We start from the raw sequence: 20,430 nt of genomic DNA on the forward strand, positions 1-20,430 counted from the left end.
AACAGCATGTGACATTTATTGTCAATCAGTGTTGCTTCCTAAGTGGACAGTTTGATTTCACAGAAGTGTGATTGACTTGGAGTTACATTGTGTTGTTTAAGTGTTCCCTTTATTTTTTTGAGCAGTGTATATTGTTACTATGAAAACTCATGTATACAGAAATATATTTTGTGTAAGCAGACTTATATTTAACCGGGCAGAAAGTAATTTTTTTTATATTTTATTAATTACTCAGATCGCTAGAGACACCATATGTTATGGCAAACAACTTGCATATGTCCTCTACCATTTAACAACTGTAATTTCATTTCTATTAAATATACCGAGAACAGAACTACTACAACGTTACTTTTGTACCTGCCAGCGGCATGGGAATAACACAGCCTTGGGATTGAAGTAACAGCTGGTGAGAAGTGCACAATATCTGTCTTATCTTCATGTTTCTGGTGTGTAATGCTTGTTACTTTAAACAAATGTACTATTAGACATAGTTTCATGTTTGTGTCAATTTGAATAATTATTGCTATAGGTTCGTAATTTCTGAAAATGAACCATGGGTCAACATTGCAATGTTGCGCAGCCACAATATTTTGACATAAGGAAATTGACCACCAGAATCATAAAGATGTATATTTTAAACCACTAATCTGTTGATAAAAGCTTATGTGAGAAGATGATCCTACAAGTCAATTGATTAATGCATAATTCTAATGTCATGTATAATTTTCAAACATTCAGTCACTTGTTGGTATTTTGCTAACATTATAAAAGCCATATGAACTAGAGGAGACAATGGCCTGTTCTTAAACATTTTATTTTATTCAAGGTCATCAGTTTACCTTCGGCACAGATTTCTACAGGAGAATTCCAGGCCATCCATCTACTTTCGGCACAGATTTCTACAGGAGAATTCCAGGCCATCCGTCTACTTTCGGCACAGATTTCTACAGGAGAATTCCAGGCCATCCGTCTACTTTCGGCACAGATTTCTACAGGAGAATTCCAGGCCATCCGTCTACTTTCGGCACAGATTTCTACAGGAGAATTCCAGGCCATCCGTCTACTTTCGGGACAGATTTCTACAGGAGAATTCCAGGCCATCCGTCTACTTTCGGCACAGATTTCTACAGGAGAATTCCAGGCCATCCGTCTACTTTCGGCACAGATTTCTACAGGAGAATTCCAGGCCATCCGTCTACTTTCGGCACAGATTTCTACAGGAGAATTCCAGGCCATCCGTCTGTGAGCTGAAGCATAGCAGGTTCATGCAGCAAGACAATGACCCAAAACACACAAGCAAGTCTACATCAGAATGGCTGAAAAGCAACAAATGTAAAGTTGTGGAATGGCCGAGTCAAAGTCCAGACCTAAACCCGATTTGAGATGTTATGGGAATACCTAAAGAGAGCAATTCATGCTAAAGAACCTACAAATGTCACTGAGTTAAAGCAGTTCAGTGTTGAAGACTGTGCCAAAAATCCCTCACGGCGATGTTACTGATCAACAACTACAGGAAGTGTTTGGTTGGAGTCATTGCAGCTAAAGGTTGCAGAACCAGTTATTGAGTGAATGGAGGCAAATACTTTTTCACACAGAGGCATTGGGTGTTGTATAACTTTGCTTACGAACTAAATCAAATCAAATTTTATTTGTCACGTACACATGGTTAGCAGATGTTAATGGGAGTGTAAGGAAATGCTTGTGCTTCTAATTCCGATAATGCAGTAATAACCAACGAGTAATCTAACCTAACAATTCCCCAACTACTACCTTATACACACAAGTGTAAAGGGATGAAGAATATGTACATAAAAATATATGAATGAGTGAGGGTACAGAACAGCATAGGCAAGATGCAGTAGATGGTATCGAGTACAGTATATACATATGAGATGAGTAAATGTAGGGTATGTAAACATATAAAAGTGGCATTGTTTAAAGTGGCTAGTGATACATGTATTACATAAAGATGGCAAGATTCAGTAGATGGTATAGAGTACAGTATATACATATGAGGTGAGTAATGTAGGTTATGTAAACATTATATTAAGTGGTATTGTTTAAAGTGGCTAGTGATACATTTTTTATATACAGTTTTCCAATATTAAAGTGGCTGGAATTGAGTCAGTATGTTGGCAGCAGCCACTCAATGTTAGTGGAGGCTGTTTAACAGTCTGATGTCCTTGAGATAGAAGCTGTTTTTCAGTCTCTCGGTCCCTGCTTTGATGCACCTGTACTGACCTCGCCTTCTGGATGTTAGCGGGGTGAACAGGCAGTGGCTCGGGTGGTTGTTGTCCTTGATGATCTTTATGGCCTTCCTGCGACATCGGGTGGTGTAGGTGTCCTGGAGGGCAGGTAGTTTGCCCCCGGTGATGCATTGTGCAGACCTCACTACCCTCTGGAGAGCCTTACGGTTGTGGGCGGAGCAGTTGCCGTACCAGGCGGTGATACAGCCCGACAGCATGCTTTCGATTGTGCATCTGTAAAAGTTTGTGAGTGCTTTTGGTGACAAGCCAAATTTCTTCAGCCTCCTGAGGTTGAAGAGGCGCTGCTGCGCCTTCTTCACCACGCTGTCTGTGTGGGTGCACCAATTCAGTTTGTCCGTGATGTGTACGCCGAGGAACTTAAAACTTACTACCCTCTCCACTACTGTCCTGTCGATGTGGATAGGGGGGTGCTCCCTCTGCTGTTTCCTGAAGTCCACGATCATCAAATCAAATTTATTTATCAGCTGATATCTCAAAGTGCTGTACAGAAACACAGCATAAAACCCCAAACAGCAAGCAATGCAGGTGTAGAAGCACAGTGGCTAGGAAAAACTCCCTAGAAAGGCCAAAACCTAGGAAGAAACCTAGAGAGGAACCAGGCTACGAGGGGTGGCCAGTCCTCTTCTGGCTGTGCTAGTTGGAGATTGTAACAGAACATGGCCAAGATGTTCAAATGTTCATAAATGACCAGCATGGTCAAATAATAATAATCACAGTAGTTGTTGAGGGTGCAACAAGTCAGCACCTCAGGGGTAAATGTCAGTTGGTTTTTCATAGCCGATCATTCAGAGTATCCCTACCCCTCCTGCTGTCTCTAGAGACTTGAAAACAGCAGGTCTGGGACAGGTCGCACTTCCGGTGAACAGGTCAGTGTTCCATAGTCGCAGGCAGAACAGTTGAAACTGGAGCAGCAGCACAGCCAGGTGGACTGGGAACAGCAAGGAGTCATCATGCCAGGTAGTCCTGAGGCATGGTCCTAGGGCTCAGGTCCTCACAGATTTCTATGGGATTGAGGTCAGGGCTTTGTGATGGCCACTCCAATACCTTGACTTTGTTGTCCTGAAGCCATTTTGTCACAACTTTGGAAGTATGCTTAGAGTCATTGTCCATTTGGACCAAGACCCATTTGCGACCAAGCTTAAACTTCCTGACTCATGTCTTGAGATGTTGCTTCAATATATCCACATCATTTTCCTACCTCATGATGCCATCTATTTTGTGAAGTGCACCAGCCCCTCCTGCAGCAAAGCACCCCCACAACATGATGCTGCCACCCCCGTGCTTCACGATTGGGATGGCGTTCTTCGGATTGCAAGCCTCCCCCTTTTTCCTCCAAACATAATGATGGTCATTATGGCCAAACAGTTCTGTTTTTGATTCATCAGACCAGAGGACATTTCTCCAAAAAGAAGGACATTTGTCCCCATGTGCAGTTGCAAACCGTAGTCTGGCTTTTTTATGGCGGTTTTGGAGCATATAGAAATAGATATAGATCATTTTGTACCTGTTTCCTCCAGCATCTTCACAAGGTCCTTTGCTGTTATTCAGGGATTGATTTGCACTTTTCACACCAAAGTACATTCATCTCTAGGAGACAGAATGCGTCTTCTCTGCCTGAGCGGTGTGACGGCTGCGTGGTCCCATGGTGTTTATACTTGCATACTATTGTTTGTACAGATAAACGTGGTACCTTCAGGCGTTTGGAAATTGCTCCCAAGGATGAACCAGACTTGTGGAGGTCTACAATTTCTTTTCTGAGGTCTTGGCTGATTTCTTTTGATTTTCCCATGATGTCAAGCAAAGAGGCACTGAGTTTGAAGGTAGGCCTTGAAATACATCCACAGGTACACCTCCAATTGACTCAAATGTTGCAAATTAGCCTATCAAAAGCTTCTAAAGCCATGGCATTGTTTTGGGAATTTTCCAAGCTGTTTAAAGGCACTGCCAACTTAGTGTATGTAAACTTCTGACGCACTGGAATTGTGATACAGTGAATTCTAAATGAAATAATCTGTCTGTAAACAATTGTTGGAAAAGTTACTTGTGTCATGCACAAAGTAGATGGAAACGGCAGATTTGTTTTAATGGAATATCTACATAGGCGTACAGAGGTCCATTATCAGCAACCATCACTCCTGTGTTCCAATGGCACATTGTGTTAGCTAATCCATGTTTATCATTTTAAAAGCCTAATTGATCATTAGAAAACTATTTTGCAATTATGTTAGCACAGCTTAAAACTGTTGTTCTGATTAAAACAATAAAACTGGCCTTCTTTAGACTAGTTGAGTATATGGAGCATCAGCATTTGTGGGTTCGATTACAGGCTCAAACAAAGCACTTTCTTCTGAAACTCGTCAGTCTATTCTTGTTCTGAGACATTAAGGCTATTCCATGCGAGAAATTGCCAAGAAACTGAAGATCTCGTACAAAGCTGTGTACTACTCCCTTCATAGAGCACAAATTGTCTCTAACCAGAATAGAAAGAGGAGTTGGAGGCCCCAGTGCACAACTGAGCAAGAGGACAAGTACATTAGAGTGTCTAGTTTGAGAAACAGACTTGATTTCCACGAAAAAAAGCTAGACATTATCTCACATTTATTTTAGACTAACATTTAGTTTTCAACAGTGGAGATTTGTATAAACCTGTCTCTACTACATTTGCAACATTGTTTCAATATTCAAATTTGATCTCCAGGAGTCTCATAGTAATGAACGTGTCGTGAGTTGGGACGAGACAAACAGGTGAACGTGTCGGGACGAGACAGGCAGGTGAACGTGTCCGGACGAGACAGGCAGGTGAACGTGTCCGGACGAGACAGGCAGGTGAACGTGCCAGGACGAGACAGGCAGGCAGCGTTTCTCAGCCAGTTGAAATCATGAATCAGCTGGCATCATTTTTATGGATATACAAAGAAATGTCAACGAAACGAAGTGCAGCTAGTTGTCAGTCTTTCCAGCTTCAGTTTGAAGTGATTGTGTTAGCTATGTTGTTGGCTAGCTCCTCTGAACAACGGTGTCCTGCCAAGAGAGCACATTATCTATACCAGGCGAAATCGTGCCTCATTAGCTCATTGTTATGGATGTGTGGTACGAATGTTGCCAGCCAGTATGTCAATGAAACATTTAGATACAGAACAAAAAGACCGAACGAATGGGTCGCTTGTGTCTGGCAACCGAACCGATAGAACAAACTATGCTAAATGTTGTATGCAAAACTAACAGCACTTTTTTTGAAGGCGTAGCGCAATTGGAGTAGGATTCTATTGCATTGACAGGAACGACTCTACACAGACCGGTGCGCCATAATCAATCAGAGGCGCAGTAGGCCTTCAGTTTATGCCACAGTGGCGGAGTGGTTGCTTCCAATAAAAGCACAACATGTGCATTTCTACCCATCAGTCAGGTAAAGAGCTTTTTTTTTCATGTCTTTAAGGGGAAGTGTTGTATTTTAAGACGGGCTTTAACAAGCTAAGTAGCCACTAGGCAGAGCGTAGAATAATTTTTCTGATACGCTGTAATAATGGTATGGGAATAATTCATTGTATTTTGTAAAGTGTTTTCTTTTCAGTTACTTCCTTGCAGAAGTCACTTCCTTCCCTGCACATTTTCAGTCACTTCCTTGCAGAGGTGTGGACTCGAGGCACATGACTTGGAGGTATGATGACTTGCAACTCGACTTTGACTAACACCAATGACTCGTGACTTGACTTGGACTTGAGCCTTATGACTCGACCTGACTTGATACCCTCCCCAAGCCCAAATATTAAAAATTATGCTATTAAAAAAAGTGTGCAGCGCATCAACCCTTCATTTAACGGATTACAGTTTGAATCGGACAGCAGCCAATCAAATTGTCTTTCTTCTGAAACTCATCAGTCTATTCTTGTTCTGAGAAATTAAGGCTATTCCAAGCGAGAAATTGTCAAGAAACTGAAGATCTCGTACAACACTGTGTACTACTCCCTTCACAGAACAGAGCAAATTAGCTCCAACCAGAATAGAAAGAGGAGTGAGCAAGAGGACAAGGTTATTAGACGCCTCACAAGTCCTCAACTGGCAGCTTCATTAAATAGTACCCGCAAAACACCAATCTCAACGTCAACAGTGAAGAGGCGACTCCAGGATGCTGGCCTTCTAGGCAGAGTTCCTTTGTCCAATGTCTGTTCTTTTGCCCATATTAATCTTTTGTTTTTATTGGCCAGTCTGAGATATGGCTTTTTCTTTGCAACTCTGCCTAGAAGGCCAGCATCCCAGAGTCGCCTCTTCACTGTTGACGTTGAGACTGGTGTTTTGCGGGTACTATTTAATGAAGCTGCCAGTTGAGGACTTGTGAGGCATCTGTTTCTCAAACTAGATTATTTACAAACTACATTGTATACCTTTTTTTCACAGTTATTTAACCATGTAGGCCAGTTGAGAACAAGTTCTCATTTACAACTGCGACCTGGCCAAGATAAATCAAAGCAAACCATTAATTTCTACTTGGCACAAAATAATCTGAAACATAAATAAAAAAATTAATGAAAGTTGGTTTTGTGTTAGTATCTTAAAGTGAGCCAAAGAAAATAAGTAATAACAATAATGAGTACAGTATGTAAGAAATTTATAGTTTTTTCCTTCTGCAAGCACACTAATAAGAAGTATGTAAGACATCTAGTGTCTTGTCTTCAGCAAGCACACTAAAAATATTATGTACGGGTGCTTGAGTGGCCTTGCTTTCAGCAAGCACATTAATGATTGCACAGCAAGCACATTAATGTCAAAGCAGAAAGGCACGTCCTTCTGGTCTGCTAAAGGTGACTATAAAGGCACCTTCCCTTCCGGGCTTGTAGGCAACTGGAACTTGGTAACCATTGAATATAGTTAAGTCAATTCCAAACGATTCTCTAGACGAATAACATAACTTCTTAAAAACGTGGGTATAGTTCAGGACTAGCATACATAACGGTATCAAGCAAATTAGCGTTTTAGCGACAGATGTACAAACATTGCTTGCGTATCCTCTTGGACTGGGCTGTGGATGTTTGACACACACTTCAATTCTCACAAACATTTTGATTGTCCAACTGCGTCTTTTTTTAATAACAAGTAAGTGAATAACCATGTTGTTTTGATTATAATTTTTAAAAATGTAAATGGTTAAGAATACTTTTTTGTTGTTGTCCAGTTAGCAGATAATGGACCCTAATAGATATTTATGTAGTTGGTGCTGTATATTTAAGCAATAAGGCACGAGGTGGTGTGGCATATAGTCATTGTACAGTATATTGGTCAAGGGCTGTTCTTATGCACGATGCTGTGATGAACACATGGAAGACTGGAGAGCTGGTTTCAAGCGCAGGGCGCAGCAGGTGGTTATTGGAAAGGACCACATGAGGAGGTCGGTAGATGGGTCCAGGGGCAGGCATAAGGTGGTCCAAAAAGGCAACAGTACAGGTAGTGAAAAGGCTAGAGGCGGGCAAAAACTATCATACACGGGAGGAGTAAATTACGGGAAAACCCAGAATAGGAGTGTCAGAAAACAAACAATACCTCACAATGATGGGGTGCAAAGAGGTGAACTAAATAGTGTGTGATAATGACATTCAGGTTTGTGAACAGGTGATTGGGATCTGGAGAGTGAGCTGCGTTCAGGGGATCTACGTGTTTGGGAGTAAGTTGGAAGCAGACTTTGCAGATGCAACGCTGAGTGCCTGAATACAACCCTTAGCCATGGTAGATATAGGGCATGTACCACGAACTCCAGAGGTGCCTTATTGCTATCATAAACTGGTTACTAACGTAATTAGAACAGTAATAATACATGTTTTGTGATACCTGTGGTATAATGTCTGATAGAGCCTACCACAACTTTTTTAAATTTCCTTATTACTCATGGTATATTTGCATGGTTTAGTTCAATGCCTATAGTTCATTTTACAGGTTTTATTTGAGCTGCTTTTGAAACCAAAAGTCGAAATTAAAACAGTATTAATATTGTTGAAACTCGATTTTCATAATAGCAAACTGAAGCTAGGACTGATGCTCTGGTTAGCAAATAGCAAGTCTGTTTACTTGGTTACCACTACTGTAGCTATCAAACTTGCTAGTTACTTCAGTGGATGTTTAACACAGAAATCATCTCACTATTCATGTTGAATAAATTAGTCTGTCAATTTGAACTAAGAAAGCTGCAAAATCGTTCAGTTTACATCTAGCCTACATCTTGTCTAGGCTACTGTAATCTGAAATTAGGTGTAAACCTATCAGGGGCTATAGGCTAACTGCCTTTATCTAAGCAAACCATGGCAAAATTCAATGACAATCATAAACTCAGATTTTAATTTGTAGTCTATGCCTATTGAAATGACAAGTCGATCTCCCAAATGGGCCATTTATAACTAATTGTAGTCTTAACATCTGGCACATAATAACAGCACAATTGCCAGAAAATAGGCTAATACACTGTCTACACCGCTGGTATCGCATGTGCGAGCGTTGCAAAATAAATTTAGAAATCTAAGTTATTCAATTATTGCATCCACACTGCTTGTGCGCGCCAACGAGCGTCTGCGCTTCCAATCTCTAAAATAGAAGTCAGTTCTATTTGTGACGCAGATCGCGCTGCAAGTCCTGCCTCTCCCATCTCCTCATCGGTTTATAGAAGCAGGTACCCACGTGCCATCTCCTCATTGGTTATACCCACGTGGGTGACTGAAAGACGAACGAGGTCGGTGGCGGTAATGCACCTAATTTATGAAAGTTGTGCATTTCAGGTAAAATAACAACTTAATGTTTATATCCCAGGACAAATTAGCTAGCGATCCTAAGCATTTTTTGTTGTTGTAACTTTCCCATTGAGAAAAATCCACAATTCACCCCTCCAAAGAATGCATGGATCTGGGCTTCTCTGAAATGCCACCAGATCCGTGATCACGCCCGCACTCAGCATACTGTATAGAAAATTCCACCAGAGCTGTAGAATGGCCGAATTACCGCAACACCCAGCCTCCACAAACACCTTGAAGACTTGCTCTATACAGTAACATTTTTGTTCTGAAGGTTGTGGGAATGTTCCCTAATCATTTCACCAATATTTCCTGAAGGTTCAAATGGATGGTTTTCTTAACATTCTTTGAACGTTCTCCTTTGGCTGTATTGAAGGTAGTGGGGAATGTTACAAAGTTAGGAACGCTCTCTGAAGATTACAGAGTATGTAACATTCTGGGAATGTTCTCTGAAGATTACAAAGTAAGGAACTCGATAAATGTTCCCATAGATGGTTTTCTTAACTTTCTCATAAGGATGCATGAATAAAACAAAATATATTTAACATTTTATTTATAAGATGTACACACACACACACACACCACGCTGGATTACGCAATTAAATATAAACAATTAACACATTTTTATAATTTCAACAATTCTTTATTAAAACAGGTTTGGCGAAATCTGTAACCTTATTGGCACACACATATCATGAACACACAACCCACACACAGGCTTAGACCAATTAAATATGAATAATTAACACATTTATAATTTCAACAATTCATTTTTTCAAACAGGTTCAGAGAAATCTGCAATCTGATTGGCACACACACACACACACACACCGGATTACCCAATTGTCTGTACACCATCTATGGAACAGGGGAGTCGAGGGCTCACTACTCTACAACCTCCACTGCAACCCTCTCCACAACCTGTAAAACAAACAAAGAGTACCTAATTAGATAAGTACTATTATCAGGGTTCTTACAGGCATTGTATCTTTCCCAAAAATGTAGCATTGTGCATTGATATTCAACTTATGTTATTATGAAAACATGTTTAACCGATAAAATGTGTTCAGTGCTCTTTGACCAGAAAGGCTGAAATCATATGCTATTGCTGGGTTTTAAATACAAACCAGATTGAAAAAAAATATATAACTCAATCCAATGCTTTAAAGTCAATGATGAGGTGTGCCATTAGTGCACACTTAGGGAGGTAAAGCAGAGTTTCTTAAACTGTGGGTCGGGACCCAAAGTGGGCCCTGGGCATGTGAGAGGTAGGTCACGAGTTAATACATTTATAATCACATACAGTTGAAGTCGGAAGTTTACATACACTTAGGTTGGAGTCATTAAAACTAGTTTTTCAACCACTCTACAAATTTCTTGTTAACAAACTATAGTTTTGGCAAGTCGGTTAGGACATCTACATCTAACATCTAGTTTGTGCATGACACAAGTCTTTTTTCCAAATAATGTTTACAGACATTATTTCACTTATAATTCACTGTATCACAGTTCTAGTGGGTCAGCAATTTACATACACTAAGTTGACAGTGCTTTTAAACAGCTTGGAAAATTCTAGAAAATTATGTCATGGCTTTAGAACATTCTGATAGGCTAATTGACATAATTTGAGTCAATTGGAGGTGTAACTGTGGATGTATTTCAAGGCCCACCTTCAAACTCAGTGCCTCTTTGCTTGACATCATGGGAAAATCAAAAGAAATCAGCCAAAACCTCAGAAAATAAATTGTAGACCTCCAATAGTCTGGTTCATCCTTGGGAGAAATTTCCAAACACCTGAAGGTAGGTACTACGTTCATCTGTACAAACAATAGTATGCAAGTATAAACACCATGGGACCACACAGCCGCCATACCGCTCAGGAAGGAGACTCGTTCTGTCCCCTAGAGATGAACGTACTTTGGTGCGAAAAGTGCAAATCAATCACAGAACAACAGCAAAGGGCCTTGTGAAGATGTTGGAGGAAACAGGTACAAAATCAAAGCTGAACTAATTCATTCTCTCTTCTATTATTCTGACATTTCACATTCTTAAAATAAAGTGGTGATCCTAACTGACCTAAAATAGGAAATTTTTACTTGGATTAAAATGTCAAGAATTGTGAAAGATTTGAGTTTAAATGTATTTGGCTAAGTTGTACGTCAACTTCCGACTTCAACTGTAGGTGTATTATTCTGTGCTTGAGAAAGCCTCTGAGGTAGGTGCCACTTGTCCTAGGCACAACAATGTGTGACATACATACTTTTGGTATGAGACAAAATAAACTGTGCCACTTGTAGCCTATGTTAGGCCTACTTCATATACAGTGGGGAGGACAAGTATTTGATACACTGACGATTTTGCAGGTTTTCCGACTTACAAAGCATGTAGAGGTCTGTAATTTTTATCATAGGTACACTTCAACTGTGCGAGATGGAATCTAAAACAAAAATCCTGAAAATCACATTGTGTAATTTTTAAGTAATTCATTTGCATTTTATTGCATGACATAAGTATTTGATCACCTACCAACCAGTAAGAATTCCGGCTCTCACAGACCTGTTAGTTTTTCTTTAAGAAGCCCTCCTGTTCTCCACTCATTACCTATATTAACTGCACCTGTTTGAACTTGTTACCTGTATAAATGTCACCTAATCATACACTCAATCAAACAGACTCCAACCTCTCCACAATGGCCAAGAGCAGACATATGTGTAAGGACATCAGGGATAAAATTGTAGACCTGCACAAGGCTGGGATGGGCTACAGGACAATAGGCAAGCAGCTTGGTGAGAAGGCAACAACTGTTGGCGCAATTATTAGAAAATGGAAGAAGTTCAAGATGACGGTCAGTCACCCTCGGTCTGGGGCTCCATGCAAGATCTCACCTCGTGGGGCATCAATGATCATGAGGAAGGTGAGGGATCAGCCCAGAACTACACGGCAGGACCTGGTCAATGACCTGAAGAGAGCTGGGACCACAGTCTCAAAGAAAACCATTAGTAACACACTACACCGTCATGGATTAAAATCCTGCAGCGCACGCAAGGTCCCCCTGCTCAAGCCAGCACATGTCCAGGCCCGTCTGAAGTTTGCCAATGACCATCTGGATGATCCAGAGGAGGAATGGGAGAAGGTCATGTGGTCTGATGAGACAAAAATAGAGCTTTTTGGTCTAAACACCACTCGCCGTGTTTGGAGGAAGAAGGATGTGTATAACCCCAAGAACACCAACCCAACCGTGAAGCATGGAGGTGGAAACATTATTCTTTGGGGATGTTTTTCTGCAAAGAGGACAGGACGACTGCACCGTATTGAGGGGAGGATGCATGGAGCCATGTATCGCGAGATCTTGGCCAACAACCTCCTTCCCTCAGTGAGAGCATTGAAGATGGTCGTGGCTGGGTCTTCCAGCATGACAACGACCCGAAACACACAGCCAGCGCAACTAAGGAGTGGCTCCGTAAGAAGTATCTCAAGGTCCTGAAGTGGCCTAGCCAGTGTCCAGACCTGAACCCAATAGAAAATCGTTGGAGGGAGCTAAAAGTCCGTATTGCCCAGCGACAGCCCCGAAACCTGAAGGATCTGGAGAAGGTCTGTATGGAGGAGTGGGCCAAAATCCCTGCTGCAGTATGTGCAAACCTGGTCAAGAACTACAGTAAACGTATGATCTCTGTAATTGCAAACAAAAGTTTCTGTACCAAATATTGAGTTCTGCTTTTCTGATGTATCAAATACTTATGTCATGCAATAAAATGCTAATTAATTACTTAATAATGATACAATGTGACTTTCTGGATTTTTGTTTTAGATTCCGTCTCTCACAGTCGAAGTGTACCTATGATAAAAATCACAGACCTCTACATGCTTTGTTAGTAGGAAAACCTGCAAAATCGTCAGTGTATCAAATACTTGTTCTCCCCACTGTACCAGTTCCAATTCTGTCTCCTTGTGGCTAAAAAGTGGTATGCTTGCAATTCATTTTCAGAACCATGAGGATCCTCTTCAGAATCCAGAGCCGCAGTAGATGGTCCCTTGTCATTGGCACTGCGTTGTTGATTGGCGTCCTCAGACTATTGCACGTGAACCACACAGATGGGCCCCGGAACACTTCTCCCTCTGCCAAACCACCACAGTCACAGTCCGCTGTGGATGTCTTCAAGTGCTCCCGGAATGACACCGTGAACAACATTTCATCCTCTATTCCACCTACCCACCGCAACTTCCTCGTGTACAAACACTGCAGGACATTCTCCCGCCTGCTGTCTCCGACACCCTGTCAGAATGACCTCTTTCTCCTGCTGGCCGTTAAGTCCACAGCCATCCAGGTTGATCGCAGGTCTGCACTTCGGAACACATGGGGGAAGAAGGGATATGTTCAGGGTAAGACGGTGAAACTATTGTTCCTAGTAGGTAAGTCTTCAGACACAATACAGGGTTACCCGCTGCAGCAGGTACTGGAGTGGGAGAGCAGACAGTTTGGGGACATCCTGCAGTGGGATTTTGACGACAGTTTTTTCAACCTGACCCTAAAGGAGATCCACTTCCTCAAATGGTTCCGCCTGGAGTGCCGCTGGGCACACTATGTGTTCAAAGGGGACGATGATGTTTTTGTTCACACCAGCAATCTGGTGGAATATGTTAAGGACAACAAGCCCTCCGAGCAACTGTATGCTGGAAACATCATGTCTGGCTATCCAGTCCGGGACAAACAAAGTAAATATTTCATACCAGTGGAGATGTACCCCAACAAGCCATATCCTCTATACGCTGGGGGTGGGGGCTACCTGATGTCAAATCAGACTGTGCTGAGTCTGGAAGTGGCAGCGTCCAGCATTGACCTGTTCCCCATTGATGATGTCTTTGTGGGCTTGTGCCTACAGAAGATGAACATCACGCTGACGCACCACTCTGGCTTCAAGACCTTTGGGCTCAAACAGGGGGTGACACACTTCAACCCCTGCATTTACAGGGAGCTCATGGTGGTGCACAAACTGAATCCCACCGAGATGTGGACAATGTGGTCTCTACAGCAGGACCCAAAGCTGCAATGCTTTAGATCAAGGACGTGAGACATCTGGCATTGTGTGTATATCATGCTGTGCTTATCTGTCTCGCTACCTTAAATTGAGAATTCCTTTCATAGATAAATTATCCTTATGAATGGTCTAAAATAGCATACTTTCCTTTACCCAAACTAATATTTGAATGTATTCTGACATTTGGCTTCCCTTATCCTGTATGTTCAGATCAGCACAGACAGTGTAAGATCCATTTAAGAATACTGAGATGCATCTAGTGCCATTTGACACTTCCGATGAGGACGTTTGTAGAATGTTTCTAGGATTCTATAAGGTTGGAAAAGAGATATTGATGGGAAACTTTAAAAACAGGTAGAGTGGGTTACAGAGGTATTGATGGGAAACTTTAAAAACAGGTAGAGTGGGTTACAGAGGTATTGATGGGAAACTTTAAAAACAGGTAGAGTGGGTTACAGAGGTATTGATGGGAAACTTTAAAAACAGGTAGAGTGGGTTACAGAGGTATTGATGGGAAACTTTAAAAACAGGTAGAGTGGGTTACAGAGGTATTGATGGGAAACTTTAAAAACAGGTAGAGTGGGTTACAGAGATATTGATGGGAAACTTTAAAAACAGGTTGAGTGGGTTACAGGGGTATTGTTGGGAAACATTAAAGCAGGTCTGAACTCGGGAACTGACTTCTCTTGGCGTATGTGACATCGATATTAATCAGAAACCTTTTTTCCAGTACCAAAATTGACTAAAAAGTGCAAGTAGATTAATTTAGGCCGTAAAGTCAGTATCTTCCTAAATAGAGGCATAAGGCTATGTAATAGAATAAGTGCTATATTAATACGTCTTTTGATAGCTTCCAAAATATTTTTTTGAATGGTGGAGGAGTGCCAAGATCAGAGTATATGAGCGAGTTGAGTGGAAGGAACAAGTGGAAGGAACAAAAATGAATAATTTAGGCTATTTTATTAGCCTTTTATTTCAATTATTTCAAGGCTATAGTCTACAAATAAATAAATGAAGCATTTGCAAGTCCAACACTCTAGACTGGCAGGAACATTAAGCGCCCAGCATTTAAACAATATTTTGTTGTATTAAATCATTTTAGTCTATAAATTGCACATATAGGCTGTGACTTACTTATAATTAAATACAAATGAAATGAAAAATTCCTTATTAAATGCCTTTGAATTCACTTTAGAAAACACAAGTTTGGCCAGAGTCTGTGGCTTCAGCCTCATGAGATGGTACCTAGAGAGCAGGCCAGCAGTGGAGTATACCCTCTATCTATGCACTTGTAGAGCCACTGGGGACATAGGGGCGCTGAGGGTACTGCAGCGCCCTCTGAAAAAAACAAATACAGGAGTGGTAAAGGCACAGTGCACTACTTTGTGAAAAAAATAACAATACAAACAATAATAATACAAATACATTTTTATATTGTGATTTATTTCACAAAAGTAGTGCACTGGGCCTTTACTACTCCTATATTAGGACTGCAGCGCAGGGATACTTTTTTTTTCTCTCAAAGCAGCACCCCCAAATATCTTCCCGCAGCTATGCCTTCAGGACACTGGCCAGGCTGGGCAGGAGTGCAAAGTAGTTTTTTTCTATTGGCAGGCCCAAAGGTTTTTAGGCAAAATAACCATATCAAAACGGAAAACTCCATGAAAGATGTAGTATGTCAAGATCAATGATTGCCTATTGTATAGATAAAAGAACAAAAATGAACAAAACATTTAAGAGTTCTGATTTGTTGCTTATAATTACTTTGACACACTTCAATGACACACTTACCTAGCTACCCACCTAATTTATTTCTGATAGCATACATACACGCTGTAATTTGAAATGTGTTTAAAAGGTTAATTTCACACGAGCTCCTGCACATGTTTTGAAACACATAATATTGATATTTATTTTTTTGATGTATTTTCTATTTTTGTTACAGATATTTGACATTTAAAAAGTTATGTACAGAAACTCATCAGCATCATACCCTCTGTTTCCAATATTTTATATGGTCATTTAAAGATGCAAATAAAGAGAATGCTAGCAGACGGAACATGTAAGACAGAGCACAAGCAGGCCACGCCACGACGATGAAGGGAAAATTGATGCAAGAAAGCATCAATGCTTAAATGTAGAACTGTTTCCATTGCCGCCAGACAAGAAAAGCCAAACGAGATAGTTTCTTGACACTTGGGGCTTTATTCAATCCGTGTTCAATGTTACAGCGTGATTGAAAGTTAAAGGCAATGTTTCCACATTAGCGGAGACTACGTTCCCGGTAAACGCTGCATAACCGGCCCAATCGTAAATTACCTTTTACATTTCTGTGGCGCAATCTGTAACGCTTCAGCGACTAGATTTGGATTGAAATGAACCAGCAAATTATATGCATAACCATGGTAGCAAATGGGATGGGAACAGTTTTGAGATAATGGGAAAATGATCAGACCAAAAGGTGAGTACACAACACTTCAATTCAAATCTATAAATATATATATAAATATATATATATTGAGGGGGAATAGGCGATGTCGTGCCCTCTTCACAACTGTCTTGGTGTGTTTGGACCATGACAGTTTGTTGGTGATGTAGATACCAATGAACTTGAAGCTCTCAACCTGTTCCACTACAGCCCCGTCGATGAGAATGGGGGCGGGCTCAGTCCTCCTTTTCCTGTAGTCCACAATCATCTCCTTTGTCTTGATCACATTGAGTGAGAGGTTGTTATCCTGGCACCACACGGCCAGTCTCTGACCTCCTCCCTATAAGCTGTCTCATTGTTGTCGGTGATCAGGCTTACCACTGTTGTGTCATCGGCATATTTAATGATGGTGTTGGAGTCGTGCTTTGCCATGCAGTCATGAGTGAACAGGGACTAAGCATGCACCCTGAGGGGCCCCTGTTTTGAGGATCAGCGTGGCAGATGTGTTGTTACCTACCCTTACCACCTGGGGGCGGCCCCTCAGGAAGTCTAGGATCCAGTTGCAGAGGGAGGTGTTTAGTCCCAGGGTTCTTAGCTTAGCAACTGACACAAGACCAAATCCAAAATTACACTGTTGATATTATGTGCATTTTACATTTACTGTACTGTTCAGTTGCATTTGTTGATAACGAAATCTGAAAATATTCTTGCTACATTCAGTAGCATGATAAGACTATTCCTGGAAAATGTGTGGTAGGTGCAATTTAAGACAAAACAATTACAAGGGTTTGAGTGAGAGGACTAACTGGTGTTTCCAAGTGACGTCTTTCAAAAGACATAGAGCCATCTTAATTTACAGCATTTCCCTCACTCAGACAACAACAACAAAAAATACTAAAGTTGCCCAATACCAGGAGGGATGGGGGCAATTTCTTGTTGCTTGTTGCGTGGTGCTGAGGCCCACTTCTTTTTGTGTTTTCTTTTCCTGTACATACTGAATTTTATTATTACTTCATCTGTAATAGGATAAAAATGATCAATTGTAGTTATGTACCTTTTTTGAAATGTTTTGTGGCACAAGTACAACAAGAATATACTGTACATGTGTGAAATAATGAATGTGAAATATGATCTAAACGGAATATAACATTTTGATATTGTACCCGTAGCTCTTCAATGAAAAAAAATAAATAAATACATAAAGTCACTAAAAGAAAGTCTGCCACTTAAATGTCTGAATATTGAATGTCTGAATACTTTTGAGAGCAATGAGCTATAACTGGGTCGCTACATGAAGAGTGCCTTTTCTGTACCGTTTTGGTATTTTAAGTAGAAATTGTGTACCAATATTTACATTTTAAAAGCCTGTTATATTAAATAAGTGTTGTTTAATGTAGACCACGTGGAAGATTCTATACAGTGCATTCAGAAAGTATTCAGACCCCTTCCCTTTCTTCACATTTTGTTACGTTATTCTAAAATGTATTCATTTGTTTTTTTCCCCCTCATCAATATACACACAATACCCAATAATGACAAAACAAAAACGTTTTATTTTTTTATTTAGCAAATGTATTCAAAATAAAAAACAGAAACACAAAATAAAAAACAGAAACAAGTGTTATGTTTGGGCAAATCCAACACATCACTGAGTACCACTTCACATTTTCAAGCATGGTGGTGGCTGAACCATGTTATGGGTATGCTTGTCATCGGCAAGGACTAGGGAGTTTTGTAGGATGAAAATAAACATAATAAAGCTAAGCACAGGCAAAATAACTATGCACAAAGCCAAGCGTCAGCTGGAGTGGTGTAAAGCTCACCGCCATTGGACTCTGGGAACGCCTTCTCTGGAGTGATGAATCACGCATCACCATCTGGCAGTCTGGACAAATCTGGGTTTGGAGGATGCCAGGAGAACACTACCTGCCCCAATGTATAGTGTCAACTGTAAAGTTTGATGGAGGAGAAATAATGGTCTGGAACTACTTTTCATGGTTTGGGCTGGGCCCCTTTAGTTCCAATGATGGGAAATATTAACGCTACAGCATATAATAACATTCTAGACGATTCTGTGCTTCCAACTTTGTTGGGGAAGGCCCTTCCCTGTTTCATCATGACAATGCCCCTGTGCACAAAGCGAGGTCCATTCAGAAATGGTTTGTCGAGATTGGTGTGGAAGAACTTGACTGGCCTCCACAGATCTCTGACTTCAACCCCATCGAACACCTTTGGGATGAATTGGAATGTCGACTGCGAGCCAGGCCTAATCGCCCAACATCAGTGCCCGACCTCATTAATGCTCGTGGCTTGCAGTCGATGTAGCAATGTTAAAGTATCTAGTGGAAAGCCTTCCCAGAAAAGTGGATGCTGTTATTTCAGCAAAGGGGGGTACCAACTCCATATTAATGCTCATGATTTTGGAATGAGATGTTTGATGCCATCTAGTGTATCTGTTGGCGCCAGACCCTATTGAGGAGAAGGGAGTATACCATTTGTGTGTGCATGAGAAGTGAAGCCCATCACAAAAGCCCAGATTCTTCTCGTCATCAGTGGAATCTCCCTGTTTTGCATTTTCCCAATGTGGTCAATAAGATGGCTTTGATAGTCAGCTGTGTATGTACAGTATGTATCCATTTATTTTTCTTGATAGAAGGAATGCAAACTTGGGTTGTTCCACCAATTAAATAGCCTACCTTTTGGGTAGTGCAACTTTGTAAAAAAAAATATGGTGAAAACTCGGGAGAAATGTTGGAGATAAGTGGGTTAAAATCTTCCTAGGAGTCACAGCAGTAAAACATTTTTGTGGAAATTGCACTTTAGCAAGTCTATAAAAATCGGTTTTACAGTGCATTCGTAAAATATTCAGACCCCTTGACTTTTTCCACATTTTGTTTACGTCAGACTTATTCTAAAATTGATTTTTTTTAAATTTGCCCCTCAATCAACACAATACCCCACAATGACAAAGCAACATCTTATTTTGTATTGTTTGCAAATGTATTAAATATAAAAGACTGAAATATCACATTTACATAAGTATTCATACCCTTTACTCAGTACTTTGTACCATTGGCAGTGATTGCAGCCTCGAGTCTTCTTGGGTATGACACTACATACAAGCTTAGCACACTGGTATTTGGAGTGTTTCTCCCATTCTTCTCTGCAGGTTGGATGGGGAGCGTTGCTGCACAGCTATTTTCTGGTCTTTTCAGAGATGTTTAATCGGGTTCAAGTCCGGGCTCACTCTGTCAGAGTGACCATGGTGTTCTTGGTCACCTCCCTAACCAATGCCATTCTCCCCCAATTGCTCAGTTCACTAGGAAGAGTCTTGGTGGTTCCAAACTTCTTTTCATTTAAGAATGATGGCCACTGTGTTCTTAGGGACCTTCAATGCTGCAGACATATTTTGGTACCCTTCCCCAGATATGTGCCTCGACACAATCCTTCAACCTTATAGCTTGGTTTTTGCTCTGGCATGCACTGTCAACTGTGGGACCTTATACAGACAGGTGTTTTCCTTTCCTAATCATGCCCAATCAATTGAGTTTACCACAGGTGGACTCCAATCAAGTTGCAGAAACGTCTCAAGGATGATCAATGGAAAAACTGATCATTGCATGCCGCCACTTTCAATGTCCAGGAAACCATGGTGGAGAGAAGGCGGCATTTACCCTCGATGGCTACCAGAACTGGAAGAAGGTGACAAGTTCATTCAAGACACAACTCTAGTGTGGAGCATAAATATGCAATGAGAGCGTGGAATGAGTGGACTATTCAGAAAGAGTGGCTTAACAATATGCAATGCTCTAAGTGATGGACATTCAAAACTAGTCCGAGAGAACAGAGAGTATATGAGAGCGGGTGTGGAGTCATTGTGTTGCACTGCATACCAGGTACTTTCACAGAGAGGAGACGTAGAAAACAAC

The 20,430-nt window shown here is 41.0% G+C and overlaps 1 protein-coding gene across 1 annotated transcript; it reads left to right on the forward strand.

Moving 5' to 3' along the window:
- Nucleotides 1-13,023: 13,023 nt before the first annotated feature.
- Nucleotides 13,024-14,106, forward strand: LOC139414177 (N-acetyllactosaminide beta-1,3-N-acetylglucosaminyltransferase 4-like). Its single transcript, XM_071162064.1, has one exon. The coding sequence runs from the start codon at nt 13,027-13,029 to the stop codon at nt 14,104-14,106; it is 1,080 nt and encodes a 359-aa protein (XP_071018165.1). The 5' UTR covers nt 13,024-13,026.
- Nucleotides 14,107-20,430: the final 6,324 nt, after the last annotated feature.

The sequence above is a fragment of the Oncorhynchus clarkii genome, chromosome 7 (assembly GCF_045791955.1).
Source record: "Oncorhynchus clarkii lewisi isolate Uvic-CL-2024 chromosome 7, UVic_Ocla_1.0, whole genome shotgun sequence".
Taxonomy (NCBI): Eukaryota; Metazoa; Chordata; class Actinopteri; order Salmoniformes; family Salmonidae; genus Oncorhynchus; species Oncorhynchus clarkii.

Bases quoted from the DNA above. Each gene is read 5' to 3' on its own strand.
- LOC139414177 (XM_071162064.1), top strand. From the start codon at position 13,027: ATGAGGATCCTCTTCAGAATCCAGAGCCGCAGTAGATGGTCCCTTGTC.